General features: G+C 41.9%; 1 protein-coding gene across 19 annotated transcripts in view; it reads right to left on the minus strand.

The window, feature by feature from the left end:
• NEK7 (NIMA related kinase 7) overlaps positions 1 to 13,525 on the minus strand; it is a 153,112-nt gene extending 139,587 nt beyond the window's left edge. For 16 of the 19 annotated variants that reach the window (XR_004524440.2, XR_004524445.2, XR_004524419.2 and 13 more), the window contains exon 1: positions 13,235 to 13,525. Coding sequence is in view for 9 of the 19 variants with exons in the window: in XM_033849228.2 (XP_033705119.1) it covers positions 13,235 to 13,516 (282 nt within the window). In the remaining 10 variants the exon portion in view is untranslated. The remainder of the gene's footprint in view (positions 1 to 13,234) is intronic. The other 3 variants (XM_019920455.3, XM_019920447.3, XM_019920448.3) reach the window with 2 other exon arrangements.
• Positions 13,526 to 22,791: the final 9,266 nt, after the last annotated feature.

Genomic DNA, 22,791 nt, shown 5'->3' on the forward strand with positions numbered 1-22,791 from the left:
CAACTTTCCCTTCCCAAGCCAAGTGGAGGGATCTGCGCCCTTCTGACAGTCACTGACTGGATGGTGCTCCGCGTGGGAGGCCATCTTGGCACTGCAGTGACAAGGGCAGACCAGAGGTAAGTGTATTTTGCACAGAGCTTTGAGAAGGCCTCCAAAACCATACGAGACAAGGTTTGCCCTCCTGACCCCCATGATCATACTCCTTCTGCTTATGAAGGAGGACAGAGACAGTCACAACTGCAAAAGAATTAGAAAACGTAACAGAGAGATGAATCAACTCTTCACGCTTAGTCAAAGACATCTAAACCCCTGCCTTCAATGAGGCAGCAAACACCAGGACACAAATAAAACATCCTAAGAATCTGCAAGAAAGTGAAGTCTCTCATGTCTTTATTTCATCCCATTTCAATAAACAGCCACAGCTACTCAAAGGTGGGGGACAGGGGTAGGGAGAAAAACGTGCTGGAACTGGAGATAAAGGACAATATCACCTACCCAGACCCTCTGCCGTGACTGGGACCCATCCCAGATGCCCATCTGCTTGCTTTCTTATCTTCTCCAAAACTCATTCAGCCACTTTTTGACCACAGCTAACTTGTCTACCAGTGGCTGGGAATACAAAAAGCACTGAGGTAATTCCAACCCATCAGGTTATTCTTAGGGGAGACAAAGAAACAGACTTTACAATATCAGGAAATAAGTATTCCACCAGACGCCGTGGCAGGGACTGCCAGGACAAGAGCTGATGGGAAGGATGCCCAGGCAGCCTGGCAGCCAGGCCAGCCCTGCAGAGAAAACACCGAGGTGCATCTGAAGGAACTGTGCGAGCTGGCCGGGCAGAGGACGGGGACGTCCCGACTGACGCAGGGAGAGCGGGGCCACCACAAGCAGGGCAGGAAGACAGGAGCTAAGGACGCAGCAGAGCAAGCACCAACGCCCAAACCGCAGTTAGGAGACTAAGGGATTGGAAATTATTCAAGACAATAGTTGAAGGATTTTAAACAAGGTTAAAACCTACCTAGAAACAGGCAGAAGGTGTTGGGGGTGTTTCCTTAAAAACTGAATCAACGAGTAGATAGACAAACAAATAAATTTAACTTAATCCTTAATTTTAAAAGGGGGAAAAAGTTAGAGGACGCTAAAGGGGGAATCTATTTTTTAAAAAAAAGAAAGAAATAGCACTTCTTCTTGGTAATCTTACTTTTTCTTGGTAACTTTAAAGTATAGTATAGGATCACTTAAGTCTGGATTTTCAAATATAAACTAAATTTCTTCATACATCTCATAAACCAAACTCAACTTAATACTTTTTTTAACAAATATATCTGAGGTCCCCTTTATAATAACCTTGATTCTATTTTGATGCTAGTTCCTGACGTGCCATTAACTAAGAACCAAATAAAGAAGTATCAAAGCACTATAGCTTTTACCCCTATTAAAAACAAAACTTGAAACCATAAAGGTACAAGTAACTCTTTATAATCACATCACAGGAGAGGAAAGGGTCGATCTCCTGAGCACAGTGTTCAAGACCTTTGATAAGGTGGTACCTTCCCAGGTTAACTGCCTATGTGTCTCTTCTTGAGTTCATGAATATACAATGTATTTCTGGTCCATCTGGCTTGGCCTTTAAATGTTTTTTAAAATAATTATTGACATTTTGATTGTTCTTTTAAACTTCTAGCAATTAAAAATATGAAAAGATACTAAATAAAACGTATCTGTTTTGAAGTGGAACAACTTTTTACTATGTCAGCATTTGATGAACACAAATCAAATGATAATTTTCCATCAATTCAAATTAGTAATTATTCCTAAGAAGGGAATAACTTAGTTCAACATTTTCTCCATGAGGGGATTATCAGAACATCATAATGGAATTCATTTGGCAAATATATACAGTAAGCACCCTCTATGGGCAGAGAGAGGTTCCTTTCCCTTTACAGAAAAGCCAAAGCACTTACCTTGAACTAGGAATGGGCTAGCCTCTAAGGAAGGGAAACAGAAGGATACTTGGTGAACACCTTAGTAATAAGTCAGGTTCAAATCAATGTCATCTGACTCCTGGTCCTGTTTCAATGTATGTCCTAATTAGAGGAGCTCAGTTCTTACTTTGTTCCTTGTTGCCCAAGCCTCTAATTTATACCTAATCACCCAACTGTTCTCTGTCCTGACCCCACACCCCTCTCCATCCCCACCAACTTCGTGTCTGGCATATACTCCTGTTTTTTCCCAGTCCTCGTTCCCATCTCACCCCACTCTGAGATCTTTCAAAAATTCAGAGTTCAGACACCAAGCCCAGGTGAGACCTTTACCCATTTCACTGAGTAAACCTCCCTCATACCACACCCTGTGGGCCCCTGTGTCTGCCATTCACCCTATACTTCCCTGAAATCAACTGCTCAACTGTCCTGGACATTCTCTCACTACTCGTATCTACCCAGACCTTCTGCCCCATACAGGCTCTGGGATGCAGTCATCTGCCATTCCCTGAATGGCCAGTTCTGACAAGAATGGTCCCAGGCCCTGCAGGAAACACAAATATGTACAGGACATGATTCACACCTTCCAGAAGCACATATTCCAGGGCGGAAGCTAAGACAAGTACAACAACAGGGAGAGTCGATAAGCACTAAAGGCCTAAAGAAGCAGAAGGAAGATTTCTTTGTACTTTTTGTATAACATTTGAGCAGAGTCTTAAAGGATAAAGATGATTTTTAATCACTGAGATTGAACAGCTGAAGTATAAAAAAATGGAAATTAAAAGCAGCTAGAAAAAGATAAAGCAGAGGCCAGAAAGGGTACAAAATTTATCAAAAAATGGTAAGTTGTCAGATGGGACCAACATCTGGGGGAGAATAAAGAAGTGAATCTGGAAAGGCAGGTCAGGGTTGAGGCTGAAGACAGAGGTCCCGATACAGAGCTGTTAAAGACGGGTGAGCCAGGAGTGATCATACAGATAACACTGCTCACGCCTGTCTCCCATCTTCCGCAATTAATCAAAACTGAGTTTTAAAAGCATAAAGATAGATCTTTGTTTAGATTATTTGTCTACTCACTGTGAGCTACTTACCAATATCCCCAAATTTCTTTCTTCAACCTGTGAATTGGTGGGGCCCAGTAGGAAAGTGGGGAGAACAATAAAGGAACAAATGCGAAAAGGAGGATCATAAAGGGAAGAGACACAGACTCACCCTTACAGCTGCCGCAGCTCTCCAGAGAGCAAACGGCCTGCCTCTCTGCTTGCAGGCAAGTATGCCTTCCAAATTCAGAGAAAGCTGGCCTTGATCTGAAACTAAGCTTAACATCAAATGCTGTGCAGCCAACTGGATCATCTTTCCAGGGGTCTCAAGATGCATACGCAAATACCCCACAAACTTCACAATGAAGAAAAATGGATGTTCATTTGGGTCTTACTCTGGAAACACTGCCATTCAGAGGCTGACAACCCATCTCGTGAACAAAAAAGGCCTAGGAACTGTAGCGTGCCCTGCAGGGACCACAGCCCGGGAGACAGGGTGCCCTGGCAACCGAGCACATCGTTGCAGCCCAGGCTCCTTTTTATTAACTGAACCATTAATCACACCCCGTGATCTCTCTCCTAAGCCAGACACTCAACTCTTAAACTGAGTTCTGTGGATATTAATTTAACTCACCCTAAGACCCTGTGCTTGGCCTCTGAAAACATACAAAAATGAACCTGGACTCAATCCAGGACTTCAAAACCTTCTTTGTCAAGCTGTTTCTTCTTACATTATTTATGATCTACATATGTATATGTGTATAAATATATATTTCTTTAAGGTGGGTGTAGAAATGGTGATAAACAAAAAGGGCCTGAATTTATTGATACACTCCAAATTAATTAAAGAAAAAGGTAAACAAAAAATCACTGATAGAAAGTAGTTTTAAAATGGCCACATAGGCTTGCTTAAGTAAAGAACATAACTTACATGTTAAGGCCTGTATCTGGGACAAGGAGGGCAGCTAGAAAGGACTCGAGAACCAGCTCCTTGTTATCGATGGAAAAAGGAACAGGTTAGTCATCACGCCGTCATCACGCTGTTCCCAAACACTTTCCAGCTCGGCCAGATAAGCAGGACAGGAGAGCCTGGCAAAGTCAAACCCAGGAGCAAGAGAGGCAACTGCAGGTAAAGCTCGGGCCTTGGGGCCTGGAGGCAAAATCTCTGCTGCCAGGCTAAGGGCTTTGCCCTTAAGCAAAATGCAAACCATCTCGAGGTAAGGGAAGTGGTAAGCCTTCACACCCAGCTGAGAAAAATACCCTAAAAATGCCAAAAATGGTGAGAACAGCACACAGCACAAGCAGTACACTCAAGAGGGACCGTTTGGTTGGGACAGAACTAAAATTAACACTTAGATGTACTATTTTCTCTCACTAGTTTGAAGTGGAATTTTCTATTATTACTCAATTCTTATTTACAGTTATGTGTATTTATCTAATTTATTTTAATTGATTTATAACACTGATTTCAGTAATACCTGGCCACCAGTTGAGCTGAAACATTGGCTACATATGCTTAGAAGGGTCTGATTACTAAGTGTGAACTACTCCAAGGGCCACACAGCCCCAGTGAGAAATGATGGTAGCAGTAGGGATGGACTTCCATCATAAATAATTTTTTAAATGAAAAAATCTTTTTTAAAAAGGCCATGTGGCATTTCTTACTGTTGCCTGAGGAACACCTCCATTAAAATCACTTGCACTATATCAGAGAACAGTAGCTTTCCAATCTGTGTATAACAACCATCTGGGGTACTTGCTTTTAAACGCCAGTGCTTGTACTTATCAAATCAGTGTTTCTGACACAGGCATTGTGAGGACCATAGTTTGAGAAACACAGTAATAGGACAAATGCTTTGAAAATACAGCCTACCACGGTGATGGCAAGAAGGTCACTATGTATTCTTGAACGGCTATACAAGTTTTCTGAAAATTATTTTCAATGTACAGATAGATATAACTATTTCAAGGAATTATAAGACAAATCCTTTAGGATTGATTTGATTAATCTCTAATAACTGCTTTGTAAGATAGGATTTTCACTGAAACAGGGAACACATATAATAAACAAATGAGAACCAACTTAAGAGAAAGGCATGGCTACAGAGAAAAAGGAAACAGCCCATCATGATCTCTGAATCATGGCAAAAGAAGAAATTAAAGGGAGAAACTGGTCAGTGGGGTTAACAAACGTTTCAGTCATACATACTGTGCAAGAAGCAACAAGGACACGTAAGTTATTGTCAATACAGCAAAATGACAAACAAACAATGAAGCCTGGCCCTCATGAATCAAGGTAACTAATATAATGAAATGTGTTATTTATGAAATACTGACCAAACAACCCTGTGATCACCCAGGAGCTTTCTGGCCTTTACTATCTATCTACCATCTCTAACTAAGGACTGCTTCCTAGAACTGGCCTCCATAACAGGAATTTCTTCTTCTTTGATCCTATTTCATAGTAAGGATATAGCAACATACGCTAACGTTCCTCGTTCTAGAGGCAACAGAAATACTTCCCCACTACACAGCTGGGCTCTCGAATATTTGCTGACTTGAATCAAGGCCCTGATATGGGCAATCAGAGGTGCAATGTCACTCTATCCTCAAGTCTTTTTTTGAGCACGTACTGTGAATGCAACAAGACTGCTAATTCAAGCAAGTGAAAACAAAACACCATGCCTACTACCAAGAGCATGACAAAGGTAACACACAAGGCAATATGGACTATTAAGGAATCTAGTGGAATGTGGATTAGCAAATTCACATCCTTGAGTTTCAGTTTATTCTCACATTAAATGAAAAGGCCAGTTTAGACAATTTATAAGTTTCCTTCCAGTTCTGAAAGTATTTGATTTAGTGAATTATGGACTTAAGGTCTCCTAAGGGAAACTACAAAATAATGGTGAATGGAAAATTGATTTTGGAACAGCTCTTCTATGGTAGTATAAAATACAAACTGCAGATGACATATGTACAGGATAACCTGGGTACCTTTATCTCTCAGGTACAATCTCTGTACAACCTGAAAATATTCTGTTCAGAACAGAAAGACCAGAAATCTTAAAAATCTTTTGTGTGGTGAAGAATCTGGGAGGGGAAAAAAAAAAGTACAGATTTTGCTTGTTAAATTTTAAGTGTAAGTGAATAGAAGTAAAGATGAGGTCATCAGGTGACCCTAATCCAGTAAGACTGGTGCGCTTTTAAGAGGAGGAGGAGACACATGAGGAAGGCCACATGACACAGGCAGAGACTGGAGTGGCGCACCTATCAGCCAAGGAGCGTCCAGGACGGCCGCCAACACAGAGGCTGAGAGAAGGGCATGGGGCATGTTCTCCCAGGAGCCTGCACGGAGAGCACAGCCCTGTGGGCAATTTGATTTCTGACTTCTGACCTTCAGAACTGTGAGCGTAAACACCTGTTGTTTTAAGCCACCCAGTTTGTGGTAATTTGTTGGGGCAGCCCTGGGAAACTAATACAGGAGGTGTTAAGTACTGAACCCAGAGCATCCATCACCTGGACCGCAGCAGTCAAGGGCCCCCAGAATAGCAGCGCCATCGTGAGCAGTGGCTGTGTAGTCCCAGGCTGGTGGCTTTCTGATCACGAAAGAGGCAGCAACTCCCTTGGTGGCCCAGTATTGGGAAACCTTGCTAGAAGCTCAGACTCCCTCCCAGCCACCAAATACTATTAAACATGGTGTAATAAATTCCTTCCTACTTAAAAGAGAGAGGGAGAGAGCGATGAGAATGATTAGAAGAGCAGTGGGAGAAGCACCTAATAAAATACAACTCTTCATCAACAGCTGATACTTTGAACACTCTAGGTCACAAAATGACAAAGTGAAGTTGAAAACAATATGCCATTCAACAACCAAAATATTTATCAAATGTAGAAACTTCATTAAAACTTTATTTTAGGTATATATTAAAATGTTAAAAAATGCCATTTTTCACTGAATACCTCACCTGCTACTATGTTATTCTAAATGTGTCTAAATACCAAAGACTGTTAAACACACACACACACACACACACACACACACACACACAAAAGAAGTGAATTTGTAGGTTACCATAAAAAATTGAGAATAAACATAATTTATTCCTATAAAATCAATCCATCAATAAACATTCTTCTTGTATAATGTCTGTCAATTTACCTGTACTTGTTAAATAACAAACCATGCTTAGAAGTAAACGATTTGAAATAAGAACAAGCTATTTGCCTGAAATAAATTACCTATTGTCCAGTTCTGGGTATCTTTATGACAGTATGCAAACATATCCCATTATTTTACTATAGGGTTCAACAGATATAAAAGGCAATGGAAGATTGGCAACTCCTTCCATTTTAGAGGTATAACAATTTTTCATAAACATGTCTAACTGTTCCATTTTTCCAATCATAATATATAGAGGATATGTGGCTTTGCTATGGTTACGACCACAAAAAAATTAGAGTAATTTGCCAGTTAAGTAGCAGAATATGAGAAAAATATCTTAACAATAAAAAAAACAGAATTGGAAGCACACTAGAAAGAATATTTTAATTTTTTCCATTTTTGAATCAGTATTTAAGTATCTTTCTGCAACTCTCACTTTTTTTGTTGTCCAAACTATAACCCCCAAGGCTCTTGTGGCTTTTTCTACCTGAGGAACTAAGGATTACTGCCCTCTCCCCACAAAGTTTAGTAAAAACATTAACTCGTGCTGGGAACAATTAAATTATAAATATGGAAATCACAGGGCAAAAGGGAAGAATAATTAAGGCGGAGAAAGTAGAAATGGCAGCAGAGCTGGGTAGGAGCCTCTTCAGATAAAGCTGGGCAGCAGGGCCTGCCATCAGAAGAAACTGAGAAGACGTGTTTTTCCCACCACAAAACGTCCTAAGAATAGAGAAAGAGGTGAAATGAAACTAACACTCACGGAGCCTACTACCCTCCTTCTACAAAGATGTTGTCATTTACTCCTCAAAGCACTGTGACCTGAGCTGAGAAAACTACGGTCTGAACAAATCAAGTAACTCAAGCAAGGTCAGAGAGTAGGAGCGAAGCCTTGGCCTTAGTCTTTTTCACATCATGGTAAACACAGAAAATGATATTTGTGCAGCAAGGTCACACAAAGAGAAGAGGCTGGTAGCAGCTGCTGGCAACTAGCCGGGAAGCTCTGAAGCCCCAGGCCCCGCCCCGAGGGGTCAATATTTCGGCCCACCCAGAACCCACTCCTGGCTAGGACTGGGAAATCCTTCTGTGTAAGCTCAAAACTGTTGCCTTTTCCATTCCATTCAACCGCTTCTCAGCAGCTGCAACCAGGTCAGCCACAGCTAACTCTACTGAAAGCAAAGAGTCAGGTACCCCGCAAGTACTCCCAGGCCACAAACGCCCGTGACTATAGCCTCTCCTTACAAATGCAGGCCCTTTTTAGAATTTTTTTTTTTTTTTACTGGAAAAACAGTCTTTTATAAAAGACTTATCAATAAATAAATAAATAAAAAGCTTAATAAAATGATTAAATTAGAATGCCAAAAAAAAGAAAAAAAGGCTTAGTCAATTTTTCTAACAAGAAAAAAAAATCTGTGCACCCGCTTGCTCATGCCAGAAATTCTCTCTAACAGCAGAAAAAGCAGTCACTCCAGTCGACTTAGAACAAAAACTACTAGTTAAAGAAACACAGCAAAGCACATTCCTTCTAGGGCTATCAGTCAATCAAGCAAAGAAAAATGTCTGACATCAGAGTCCATCTTGGCTTAGCAACAAGAAGGAAGCGGAGAGAGCGCAAATCCATTCAACATCACTGGATGGGTGTGGGATCCCCCCCTGCCCCGAGGCAAAGAATGACAGAAATCCCTGAACAGGTGAATAAATCTGAAAGAGGCTGATATATTTATGAGGGCTCTGAGACTAAACACAAAATTTGGCAATGAATAACTGGGCGTTATTCTGAGAGGACTGGGGAAGATCAAGAGAACGTCATAAGGGATCAAAGGACCAGAAAAGGCGAACACAGTGCTGTGGAAAATCCCTGTCAGCCCAAACATCCATCCTAGAATCAGGTTTAGACCCTTGGTATTACCTTCTAGGGCAGAACTGGGCCTCCAGCCTGATTGTATAAACAAAGTTTTACTGGAACACAGCCACACCCACCTGTTCAGGTATGTCCACGGCTACAGTGGCAGTAGCTGTCACAGAGACCATACGGCTCACAAGGCCAGAAATATTTACTCTTTCATCCTTTAGAGACAAAGTCTGCGAACCCCTGTTCTCTACAAAAGCAACCTGGTATGAAAAAACTGCCTTTAATGACTTACACTGATTATCAATAGAAGACCAATGGCAAGATTTACAGAAAGGTCTATTTCCATTAAGTAACAGAAAACATACAAATTTCTAAAATTTGATAGACCAATTAAATAACTTCCATTCAGTTACACACTCCGATTAACACTTTGGATAGCTATTAGCAAACAGCTCATTGTATCGGCTCGTTATATACATAGTATGACAGCTGTTATTTTAACAAAAGTTAAAAAAAAAGAAGTTATCCTGCTCCAAAAAATTAAGGAATGCTTCAAGACCATCTACCTGTCCTTCTCATTTCCACTGCTCACTAAAAACCATGAAATATATTCTCTAAGTGTTTTCCTTATTCTGTAAAGATGTATAATACACAGGGATAATCAAACTATTAATCACCAAAAGAGGAATCAGCAGTTTAGAGGTTTTATAGCTCTAAGAATGAATGGTTCTACATTAGTTCTATGTATAAGTTCAAAATTTCTCAATTGCCGTTATATCCTGCAAATAAATATATTTGATTACAATTATATAAATTCCCTATAAAATTGAAGGGAGGAAGAAATGAATTGAAACATTCGAAAGTATGAAGAAATGCTTCTTAAAACATCTTGTTATATATTTATAGAAATGCTGATAAAATAATTGCTGGTAAGGCAATTCAGAGCAAACATTAATCACACAGGTCATTTCCAAAACACCCTTAGTATTATGCTAAGTTTGCTGCCACGTTTTATGAATGATGTACTAAAACACCTACCCACATAACTCTTGAGCAAATATTTGAAGGGACAAATATATTAATTTGAATGAAACCAGGAATGTGGACAGTGTATTGCTTTATGCAGCTGCCCTGCACATTTTTTAAACACCAAAGCCTGTTTTAAAAAAAAATCAAAACCTGAAAGGAATTTTGGGGACCTATTACCTAATTAAGCAACTTCTTTTCCAAAACTGCATTAAGTAATCGTTATTCTCTCCTCTCCAGATGCCCTGAACAGTGGCTACACTAGTAATACTGGAAAGATACATTTTAAAACATCAGGCAGTTCCAATGAAAACAGTTTTTGGTTATAAAACTCTCTAATGATTTCTCTGACTACATATTTAAGTTAAAAAAAAAAAAGAAATCTACATTTCAGTAAATGCACAAGAGTCGGGAAGAAAATACTTAAATGTTTGCAATAAACCAGAGCCTCACACTGCCAACTGCAACCACCAGAAAGATGAAGGGAGGGGAGTACGAGATCAGATACTCCTGCGCACAAACTATACCCGCGTTCTGGTCATGTGGAGACTACAAAACTGAGTTTTACTATTCGGGTAGGTTAACACCCGAGGCCTCAAACCTCCCCTCCCCACCAGTACGCGGCCATCATACCAGGCGTGCTTTCCTCATTCTTGGCGTAAGTGCTGCTTTAGGGGCTGGAAAAGCGCTCTTGAAATTGTCCAGCCAGGACAATGTGTGAGTTGGAAAGGGCGTGGAGGGCGCTGCAGGTGTGACCCGAGTCAACGACCCCGAGCAGCACAGCAGTGCAAACTAGGAAATGAGTCTGCACTCCAGGGACGGTCTTTACTTTTTTAGGTGAAAAAAAAATTTTTTTAACTGTGGAAAGAGTCCCAAGTAATTGTAAAAACGCTTAAGGATTGGGATTCTGACATTTCTTGGTTTTCATTTTCAGATAATTTCAAAGAACGAGGAGGGGGCTCGTGAGAGAAACGCGTAAAATGAGGAGGGGTCTTGTGAGAGCCCCTCCTCCCCTCCATTAGTCACACCAACCGGTGGGTCCAAAGCGCGGCTGAACCTTGAAAGGAGACGAGCACCACGGGGTCCTAGGAACCTGCCGCTGCGCCCTCCTCATTTTACGCCTGTTTCTCTCACAACCTCCCCTTACACTGCCCGTTTACCCCACACGCCCCCCATCTCACAAGCCCCCTCCTCGTTTTACGTGTTTCTCTCACAAGCCCCCTCCTCGTTTTATGCGTTTCTCTCACAAGCCCCCCCTCCTCGTTTTGCGTGTTTACCTCACAACCTCCCCTTATCTTGCCCGTTTATCCCACACGCCGCCCCCCTCCCTTGAGCCCCCGGGGCCGGGGGAAGTGCCCGCCCTCCAGCGGGAGCAGCGCCGTCCTCACCGCGCATTGGCTGTGGAGGCCGTCAGTCTGAAGGGGGCGGGGCCTCCTGCTCGAGAGCCGAATCTCAGGACCGCGCGTCTTGCAAGGTCCCGGGCTGCCCCAGACCCCGGGAAAGCAACCAGCTTCCACTAGGGGTGCCTTAGCCTTTTAGTTTCGCCGCCCTCCTCTCGCCGTCCCCATAGTTTCTACCCCTTTGACGCCTCCGAGACGCAAAGTTTTTCAAAGTTCCAACATCTCTCCCCCACCCCAGCAAGCTCCCACCTAGTCCAGGGCCAAGCTGAGGATGCTGCGGTTTTAGGAGTGAAGCAACCTGTGGACTGGATCTCCTCGACGGTAGCGAGGGATCCCTTCGTCTGGAAATGAAGTTGCTTACGCTTTATGTTAACCGTTTTGGGGGCACTGGCCTTCATCAAGCGTTACAGCCAAGAATACTCGGCATCAATTCAGCAAGAGTTGCCACAAAGCATTACAGAGTTAATTGTATCTCTTGTCTAACTATTCACCCTTTCAGTGTTTGTCTGATAGTCCCAAACGTACCATAAACTTTTTGAGTGAAAGTACTATGCTATTCTCCGACCACACCCGGAGCAGCTCAAGCTCCTAAACAGAACAGATGGGTCTCACACACACATTCTGTACTTTATTCTGTAATGCAACCTGGCGAGACACTCTGCTGTAGCCTGCTGGGAGTGTGCATACTCCTTGAAACTGCAAATTCCTTGGAGAAGGAATTAGAAACAGTGGTTCTAATTATAACGGGTACACAATGCTCTACAAACCATGGGCATCTGATCGTTTCAACTGCATCCTTAAGATCAGTAGCCTCAAAGGAGGGGAAAAATCATTCCACTTCTGCAATGTTTCTGACTTTCAATTCCATCACCAACAATGCTCAAGGTTGGAAACATATCTTACTGTAAAATAAGTCTATTCTTAGTATCTATCCCTAACAAGACCTACAGCTGTGCAAGAACAAGATTCACCTGTTTGAAACATCATCTCCCAAGGCCTACAGTATATAGGAAAGAGGTAACAGGGATTCTTAAATCTCACTGTAGGATCCTTCCTCTAGGTTGTGTTCGATTCCTGACCCTGTCCTGGGGCAATGTGGTCTTACTTTTCTCCTTTCTTCTCTGCGCTCCCCTTCGCCTCTCTGGCTTGGGCCTCAGTGTTCAATGTCTTTATTTCTTTTCCATTGCCACTATCACCACCAATGTTCGCTACTGCCTTGCAATCCCTCTCCCTGACGCTTCCTAGTTCTGACAGAGTCCCAGGAAAGCTCCTTCTCCAACAGACCGGTAACCCTCCCCGCACTTCTCAAGGCCGGTCTTCAAGGCTCCCACCACCCACCTCTCCTCAGAAGTTCGCTCTGCCCAGTCCGGCTGAGGCTGACGGCTGACAGCTGAACCCAACCAATCCACGTGGAATAAATAACCGCCGCCGCCAATGAGCGTGCGGCGGGAGGCGGAACTTCGCCAAGTTCCTCGGGTCCCCGAACCGAGACCTGTTGCGCCGCAGCCGTGGCCGCGGAGTTTCTTAGTTACGGCGGCGGCCTCGGACGCCCGAGCCGCACGGGGCACGAGGCTCTCGCCACCGCCCACGACCGGACCAAAGCCCCCGCCCGCTCGTCCGCGCGCCCCGCACAGCCTCCTCTCCCCCTGGCGGGGTCCCGAGGCTGCCGCGCGCGAGCCGGACCTACCTCCCCTCCCGCCTGGCTCCCGCAGGCGGCCCCAGCCGGCGGGGCCCCGGCCCGCGCGCCAGAGACCCCGGTGGCGACTCACCAAGAAGCGGGGAGCTCTCCGTTCTCCGGCCGGCGAGGGACCCGGGGCGGGCGGGCGGCTCGGCCAGGCGGTGCCGCGCACAGGCCCGCTGGGCCAGGGGCTGTGGCTGCTAGGCCCGGAGCGCTGGCCACCTCCCGCCGCGCCGCCCCCGCGGACGCTGCAGGCACGGAGACCCACCCTGTGCACGGCGAGGCGCGTCCGGAGCGCGAGCTTAGCGGTGGCCCATCCTCCCAAGACTCCCGCTCCTCCTCCAGCGGCTGCTGCTGTCAGGAGTGTAAACATCCCGGCATCCCCGAGGAGGGGGCGGAGCGGGCGTCGGCACCGCCCCCACGCCGAGCCCCGCCCCCGAGCCCTGCTCTGGCCGCACGATGCATCCGCTGGCCTCCGCGGAGGGACCCCTCGACTTACGCGCTGGAGCCCAGGCGGGTCTGGAGAAGCCGTCCTGTGGTCAGGCCGAAACCTATTCCCCTCTTTCCGCCAACTTCCCTCCAAGCCGGGGGTCGGCTGCTTTTTGAGAACTTTATGTTTAAGTGCCCTATTTGCAAGCGGTCAGCCAAATTGGTGACAACGCTTTCTTCTTCTGGATCATAGCGTTTTGATCCCATCGTCTTTTCCTAGGTGATGTAACTGCCTCTGCGCTTGAGAAACTTACATTAAAGTAAGAGACCCAGCTTAGAGGACAGTGGCTTTTAGGACATTCCTGAAAGCGGAACTACCTGGTTTGGTCCCTAAGAGTCTTTGGGGGATGGAGGGACATTTGTTATATCCCAGAACCCTAGCACATGGAACTGCAGAAGGAATGCTTTGAATTAAGCCGCTTCGCTACTTCAATAACCTGACACGCGTTACCGGAGGACACGGCTAGAAGGCAGTATAGAGTCAACCACACCTTGATTGTAATCTCAGCTCAGGGGTTATTAACTCTGAGTATTATGTTATTTCATCTCTCCCAAGTCTCAGTCTCTTTAAATGTAAAAGGAGAATAGTAATAATACCTGTCTCTAGAACTAGGCTAGAATTAAATGAGATACAGCAAAATGCTGAAGCACAAGAGCCTGGCATAGAAGTGCTCATTAAGCAGTTGCTATTACTCCTAGGTCCGTTCACTAGTTTGGCTTCCCAACCAAAGGGATTCGAGCTAAGAATGAGTAGATTATAGCTCAAATGCTTAAAATGTTAAAGCCATGGAATTAAGATTTAGAAAGTTTACTTTTAGAACGAAAATAATTCAAAATCTCAATAGTAGATGTTGACTTCAGTGGTTAATAAAGTGTTAATAAACCTGCTAGACACTGTTCTAAGGAATAAAGATAAACCCTTACCAAGACACAAAGTCCCTGCTCTCATGGACCTTATATTGTAGAAAAGGTAATAATAATGTAATAAGCCAATAAATGCATACTATGTCAAATGGTGATTCATTAAAAAATAAAGCAGGGTATGAATGGAGAGCCATTGAAGGGTGACCAAATCGACTTTGGTTTGCAGAGAATAGCTCTGCTGTGGAGAACAGATTCCAGGGTAGAAACTAGTCAAACAGTTAAAAGACTAGTATAACAATCAGGTAAAAGATATTGATGACTTAAATTGTCGTGCTAACAGTGGAGGTGATAAGCATGGTCAGATCCCAGATATATTTCTGGGATATATATATTTCCCAGATATATTAAGATACAGCCAACAAGATTTAACAATGAACTGAACTTGGGGTAGGAAAGTGGGCAAGAATGAAGCCAATGATTTGGCATTTGAACCAGGTTGCTCTGTCGAGTCCCACCAAATCAAAATCAGTCAAGTAAGGACAGTGTCACTTGAGTTATACACAGGCACACCCAGCAGGGAAAATAACCAGATATTCCCAGGATTAAGACATTTCACCCTGGTTAAGGTTTCTAAAAACTATCTTTTGTACCACCTTTTAGAAATGTACATGGGTCAATAGGTAGATAGATAATCAATAAAACACGCTTAATTAAATGAACTACACATTCGGATACGGACCAGACATTTCACTGGTATGAGGAAAACACTTATCCCTCATGAACAGTGACTGATAGGGAAATGGATCAAAACAGAGCTCATGAAGCCCTAGAAGTATCCTATCATGGCTAAATGATGCCCAGAGTGTTGAAAACATCCCTATGTGTCCTGTTTCTTCACCTTAAAAGACTACAAAGCTGCAGCTAGATAGTGTACAGTGTTTCAGAAGTTGTGAAGACTCTCCAAATCCAATATACTTTCTATCTATGACTTTTCATCACCTCTGTGCTGATAGGGGAGGCTGTCCCCTTGCCCTGGGCCCCTGGCCTAGAGCAAATGCTCATGGAAAAGCAGAGAGTTCTGGCCAAAGAGGCTCCTCTGGTCCGAGGGATCATTAGAGCAGAGTCCGGGTTTAACTGCTTTTCTATTCATCTCCCCACCAAGCTTGCTTCAAAAATGCTTGCCTGGCTCCCTGAAATGCACTAATTACAGTCCTTTATACGTGCTACTTAGTGTTTATACCTAATTACCATGCAATACTTACCATTAACTATCAGATTAACTTCACCGTAAATGGTACTTGATTATGACACTTAAAACCTTTCATATATATGTGTTATTATATATGAAAGGTTTTAAGTGTCATAATCAAGTACCATTTACGGTGAAGTTAATGCTAACACATATATATGGAATTTAAGAAAAAAAATGTCATGAAGAACCTAGGGGTAAGACAGGAATAAAGACGCAGACCTACTGGAGAATGGACTTGAGGGCATGGGGAGGGGGAAGGGTAAGCTGGGACAAAGCGAGAGAGAGGCATGGACATATATACACTACCAAACGTAAGGTAAATAGCTAGTGGGAAGCAGCCGCATAGCACAGGGAGATCAGCTGGGTGCTTTGTGACCACCCGGAGGGGTGGGATAGGGAGGGTGGGAGGGAGGGAGATGCAAGAGGGAGGAGATATGGGAACATATGTATATGTATAACTGATTCACTTTGTTATAAAGCAGAAACTAACACACCATTGTGAAGCAATTATACTCCAATAAAGATGTTTAAAAAAAAAAAAAACCCTTTCAGTTTACACCCTGTCTACATGTTTTGTTATTCATGCAGCTTTGCTGGCCCACACAATGAAAAATACAAAGTAGAGGTAGTACTGATTATCAAAACCATTTTTTATCTGTAGGTTAACCCAGACCTGATGTACCATAGCAATTCAGGGTCAATACAACTTCTCTGTAAGGAGAGAAGCTTGCTAAAAAAAATGTTTTCCTGATGAAGCAGGATGAAGTCGTATTAAAAATAATTCTTCTTTGAAAGAGATCCTAGCCAGTGGGATAGACCAGAAAGGTCTAGCCTTCTTGACTCATACACAGTGCTGGCAACAGGTGTACTTAAAAAGCAGCTAGTGATCCTGGCAGCCGCTGAACTTGGCAGCTGACCGGTGATGAGGCTTAGTCAAGCTGTTGAAATGTCTGGACTAACCTGGGCCAAGAGGAAGAGGTCAAAGTGCACACTGCAGACAACCCCAGGGAGATCACTTTCCTCGGGGCCTGGCTCTGGTCACTGTACAGTGGCAGAAAATAAATCTCTACCGTGCTGTAAAAACACTCACGAAAAATATTTGAAAGCTACTTTTTCACTTTCCTGGCCCCTTGCATGTGATTATTAACGGATCATGCAGATGAACTTCCCTTTAAAGCAATAAAATCTGCCTTAATGTTATCCTGCCATCAAACACCTAGAATTCAAAATCACAGAAAGACAACTCTGCTATGTCCCATCTATCTAGTTCTGTACTTTGAGAAGACAGTTCATGGTTTATTTTAGCAGCATACTGACGGCAGCTTTTTCCCAGCTATTTTTGTAGTAGTTTTAAAACTGAAGAATCATTTCAACACTGTATGTGTGTGTGTGTGTGTGTGTGTGTGTGTGTGTGTGTGTGTACACATATATGTTAGAGATATATATATATATTTAACATAGGAAAATGTAATATTTTATTTTATTTTTTAAAATATTTTTCTTCTATTTATTTATTTTTGGCTGCGTTGGGTCTTGATTGCTGCCCGTGGGCTTTCTCTAGTTGCAGCGAGCGGGGGCTACTCTTCATTGCAGTGCACGGGCTTCTCACTGCAGTAGCCTCTCCCGTTGTGGAGCACGGGCTCTAGGCACGCGGGCTTCAGTAGTTGTGGCACGAGGGCTCAGTAGTTGTGGCTCGCGGGCTTAGTTGCTCCACGGCATGTGGGATCTTCCCGGACCAGGGCTCGAACCCGTGTCCCCTGCATTGGCAGGCGGATTCTTAACCACTGCACCACCAGGGAAGTCCCTAATATTTTATATTGGTTGCAAAACAAGAAAGAAACAGCACAACTGGCCGTTTATGTTTATATCATGATTGCCTCTGGTCAACAGGATTCAACTGAATCTCTACTTTTTGACTCTTACTACAAAAGCCAGAAGGCCAATAGGCAGTAGGCAAAGAGTCAAAGCAATGAAGGAAATATACTCAGGAATGATTTTCCTTTTCACACTGGTACATCCCATCCTTGATGTGGGACCAAACTGAGGCCATTTCCCAGGGTGCCCTTTCCTCCACCTTGGTGGCAATTTCTCTGATCTATGCTAACAGAAAGCCCGGTTAAAGATAAATCTAAAGAGTGCAGGTTTCTCTGGAAAATTTTGTGTGCATGTGTCTACCCTGAAAGGGGGATGCTACAAATGCTCTGTGATTTCACAAAGTTGAATGGGAATATCTCAGAGTCCTGTCTAATTTCTATCACCCTCTACCACTTCTGTGCTCTCACTTCTGCCTTGGGATGCACCAAATTCGTTCAGGTCTGAGCAGTTGAAACAGTTGTCTATTTCCTACGAAGGAAAGAAAATGGAAAATAATGTTTTTCTTCTTGATTTTAATATTTCACATAGATAAATTGAGAGGCTGCCCTTAGACTACAGATCCAAAAGGGCATCACTAACAAAGTCAATACAAGAAGTGAAAAGTTGCATCCAATGTTGTTTTCCTCTTTCTAACCCTCTTTGCTCACACTTGAGCCTTTATTGCTTAAAATATGCATCTCTTCGATCTTCTGTTTTCAGCTGTTCTACTTAAGGGTGGAAGTGCATTTAAAAATACCTCAGTAATGATTTCTTCAGCAGTTCAACTGCACAGTTAATGTTCAATCTATTTGGAAATACAGGATGTGAGTAAAGCCAGATTTGGAATCATGCCATGTCAAACTCAAAGATATACCGAAAGCAGGCTCTCACTGTCTTTATGACAATAAGCCTAGATAATCATAAACACCCTCAACACCCTCCATAATTCTGCCATTGAATTCACCATCAGGTAAAATTCAAATTATGGAGACACTTTATTTCTTCTTTTTTATAATTAATTTTTACTGGAGTATAGTTGCTTTACAATGTTGTGTTAGTTTCTGCTGTACAGCAAAGTGAATCAGCTATATGTATACATATATCCCCTCTTTTTTGGATTTCCTTCCCATTTAGGTCATCACAGAGCATCGAGTAGAGTTCCCTGTGCTATACAGTAAGTTCTCATTAGTCATCTCTTTTATGCCTAGTAGTGTGTATATGTCAATCCCAATCTCTCAGTTCATCCCACCCTCCCTTCCCCCCTTGGTTACCATAAGTGTGATCTCTATGTCTGTGTCTCTATATCTGCTTTGCAAATAAGTTCATCTGTATCATTTTTCTAGATTCCTCATATAAGCGATAGTATACGATATTTGTTTTTCTCTTTCTGACTTACTTCACTCTGTATTACAATCTCTAGGTCCATCCACGTCTCTGCAAATGGCACAATTTCATTCAAGATGTGGTACATGTATACAGACATCTTATTTCTTTAATCACTCTGTCATATCAGCTTTCCTATGGAAAAGTTAGCATTATGTAGAGTAAGAGGCGCCTGGGACAACACTTCCTAGAACAAAACAGTCATTTCCAAAGCTTGAAAATTGGGGGCAAAAATCAGAAATATGCTTAAAAACTTGGTGAACTTCCGATCCTTAAAATTCAGGGCAAGAACCTTTAAATTCATAAACCATTCAAGTACTGGGTGAGGCAAACGAATATTTATCCATAGATTTATGGGATAATTCCTTCTTTGAAAGAGTAGAAGACAAACAGTAGACTGTCACCCATGGAAACCGCAAACAGTCCTAAATGGACAATTTTGTTACATTTGCCCATTAGTGTTATTTATTGCTGTATTACTAATAGGTTTATTTAATCTTCAGAACTTTTAAATTATTTATATAAATATCTACTTATTTTATATTATTATTATTTTTAAAATATAAATTACTTTTAAAGTTGCTCATATATATATATATATAAGTAACTTTTAAAAATTATTTAAGAATATATAAATATACACACACATAATGTATAGTTTGGGCAACCAAAGTATGCAACTTTAAAAATTCTGTTTTGTTTTTATTTGTCTTTTCCTTGCTCATATTGAAAGGTAAAGACAATCATTTTCTGAAGACAAGTAAATAATAAAAATATTACTTCTTCATGTTCTAAATTACATGAAATTAATACTTCCATCAGGCCTATATCTTGTAACTCCAATCTAAATAGTTAGGCATGTTTTACAGTTTTACAATAGGAAGTTTGTAGAACTGTCAGAATATAAACTAGAAATGATTGGAACAAAACATGAAAATTAGTCGTGTCATGTCAATGATTGGTTAGTTTTAATTTCCTATGTAAAATTTTTAATATACATTTCTGTAATTACTACATTACCAAGCCTTTATTCCTAATACCTAGCTAGTGAGTTTATGGACAATTACACTATCTTGACATCTAAATATGTAGAGAGATTATATTAAGTCAGAACAATCATATCATCTGAATCTTTGCTGCTGATTTTTTAGCCCCTGAAAGCTAGAATCTACTTTTATGACTTTCAGAATCTACTATTTTAATTCTTTTTATGGATAATCTATATATTTTCCTGTTTCATGATTCTTTAAATTTATGTGTGTACAAAACTATACAAAAATCAAAACCAATACCCTCCTCTGTTTCTTAACATATACTGAGATAAATCAGCTGCTGTGTTAGGAGATCTTCACAACTTTGATGGGGCAGCAGCTCACGGACCAGTTCTGGGACCAGTGCAGCTTTGGGATGGAGCTTCATCTGTGTTTTGCCCCTGGGGTTCTACCTGGGATGCTGGAGTGTGACGTGAGGCAAAGAAAAGGTGGTGGGGCTGAGGTGAGGAACAGAGGTACCAACTGTAACAAAGCACATGGAGGTTTTCCAGGCATCACATCTCAGGGTAGCAAAAGGAGGATGACCCTCATGCACTAACAGGCTTGCTATTCTCCTTTACTAGTAAAGCAGAGTAATAACCTGCCTTAAAGTAAAACATGAGAAACTTACAAAAGATATGGCCTAAAAGTAACTGCAAGAAAAGAGTCCGTAAACTTGGGACTTCCCTGGTGGTCCAGTGGCTAAGACTCCACACTCACAATGCAGGAGGCCTGGGTTCAATCCCTGGTCAGGGAACTAGATCCCACATGCCGCAACTAAGACCCGGCACAGCCAAATAAATTAAAAAAAAAAAAAAAAAAAAAAAGAGTCTGTAAACTTGCAAAGTAGGCTCTCAAATATCCTTCTCTACTGAAATTAAAAAATGGAATTTAGCTCATCTTTCTGGCCTGTCCAAAAGCAGGAAGATGGGCTAGGTTCACATAAGCTTACCTGTTAGCTTACTAAATCACAGAAGCTCACACACAAGCCAATTAGCAATCCAGCTCCAGAAATACATGGAAGTAAGTCCAGCTTATCCTTCCTTCACTCTCATTGCCCTTGGTACAGAGTTTGGTCCTCCTTTATCATCACGGATTAACTATAAATTGTTAGTTTTGTAGGTTTAAGATTATTCAGTGTTAGTGCATGTTACTGTGGTTTGTTTTTTTTTCAATCTAAATCTTGTAATTAATATGTAGGCTTGCATTCCTTTGGTTTCTAAATGGTTTCTGATCTTTGAAATCACTGTTAAAGTATACATGGTTTTGGAAATGAGTTACACTTTAAGCCTAGTTAATGAGCCCTTGTGGGGATGAGGAGACAGTCTGGAGGGAACCAAGGATAAGAAGCTCTGAGAGGGAATCCCATTGGCATAGGCAGTCCAGGAGTGCTTCTCTGAGGAGGTGACACAAAGTGAGATCCAGACAGAAAGGAGGCAACAAGGCTTAGCCCCTGCATGAAGGTCCAAAGGTAGCTATGTCTGGTTTTTCTTCCTTCCACGTGGGAAGAAAGGAATGCAGAAGCTCATGGCCCTGGGATTACAACTCAGTGGCTTCATTTTTATTAACTCATCAATATCAAATTACTATTGATGTAATAAATAAAGTTTCCATCTGTGAAAAGGAAAATTGGAAGTTTCCCACCAAGAAAGCCTCAGAATTATGCCCATTCTTGGGGAAGAGGATGTCATTTTCTTTTCTGCCCTTTTTCTTGCTTTCTTTCCTCTCTCCTTTCCTTATCCTCCCCTCCACAGTCTTCTTTCCTCCTTCCCTTCTTTCTTTCTTATTCCTTCCTTCTTTTCTTCCCTAGACATATTTACTGAGTATCTCCCATGAACTAAGACTCTTTTGGAATCTGCAAATACAGCATCTCACTGTTTCTAAGACACCTTTTTTGTGTTTTTAACATTTAACATCTGTGAAGTTGGAATGCTTCTCATATTCAGTGGTGTCTTAGAATCAATGAACTATGATACAAAGGTGCAGAACATTAAATCTGTTTTTAAAAAACACAAAATATTTTAATCAAAATCTAAGTATAAAATGAAAATTAAAAGTAAATTGTATACAAGGATTAGTGAAGAAAGTACCAAACCAAATCTTTCTACTTATTCCTTTGCAAGTTCTATTTAGAATTATTTACTTTACAACTCAGCTATTTTATTGTTTTAATTTTAGAAATCTGAAAATAGTGGAAAAATGATTTTGACTAGACCTCAAAAAGCATATTTGGTAATTGGTTGTTATGAATAAAGCATCTATCACCACCAAGTGGTTTTGTAGCTTAATTGCAGGAAGGAGTTAAAAAAAAAAAAAAAACATACAGTTGCCAAGCAGATTCTTCTAGGTGATAGCAAATAGGGGTACTGAGACTCCACATTTCCAATAGAGGAACTGAGAAAGAATAATAAATGCCCAGAACAGGTGAGAATACCAAATACTTGTGACTCCAGCAAGTTCAATGAATGTGGTTATGTACAGGTCCCACATCCTAAGCTCTTACATGCATTGCTTCCCTAAAACTATTGAAAAAAGTATTGGAAAGTCAATACATAAGTGGTATTATTACAAAAATAACTGAGAACAGTCTTATTTTTAGGAAAATGATTGGTACCTTCAATAATCTGACTCTTGCTGATAACACTTTATTTGCTCAAACTGTGTTCACTACAGTGAACTCATATGAGAATATTTAGGAAAATTTTAAATATTTGAGGGAATCACAGCAACACTCAACATTTGTCAGACTTCTTATGAGCTACTAGCCTGAGGCAG

Source organism: Tursiops truncatus, chromosome 1 (assembly GCF_011762595.2).
Source record: "Tursiops truncatus isolate mTurTru1 chromosome 1, mTurTru1.mat.Y, whole genome shotgun sequence".
Lineage (NCBI taxonomy): Eukaryota > Metazoa > Chordata > Mammalia > Artiodactyla > Delphinidae > Tursiops > Tursiops truncatus.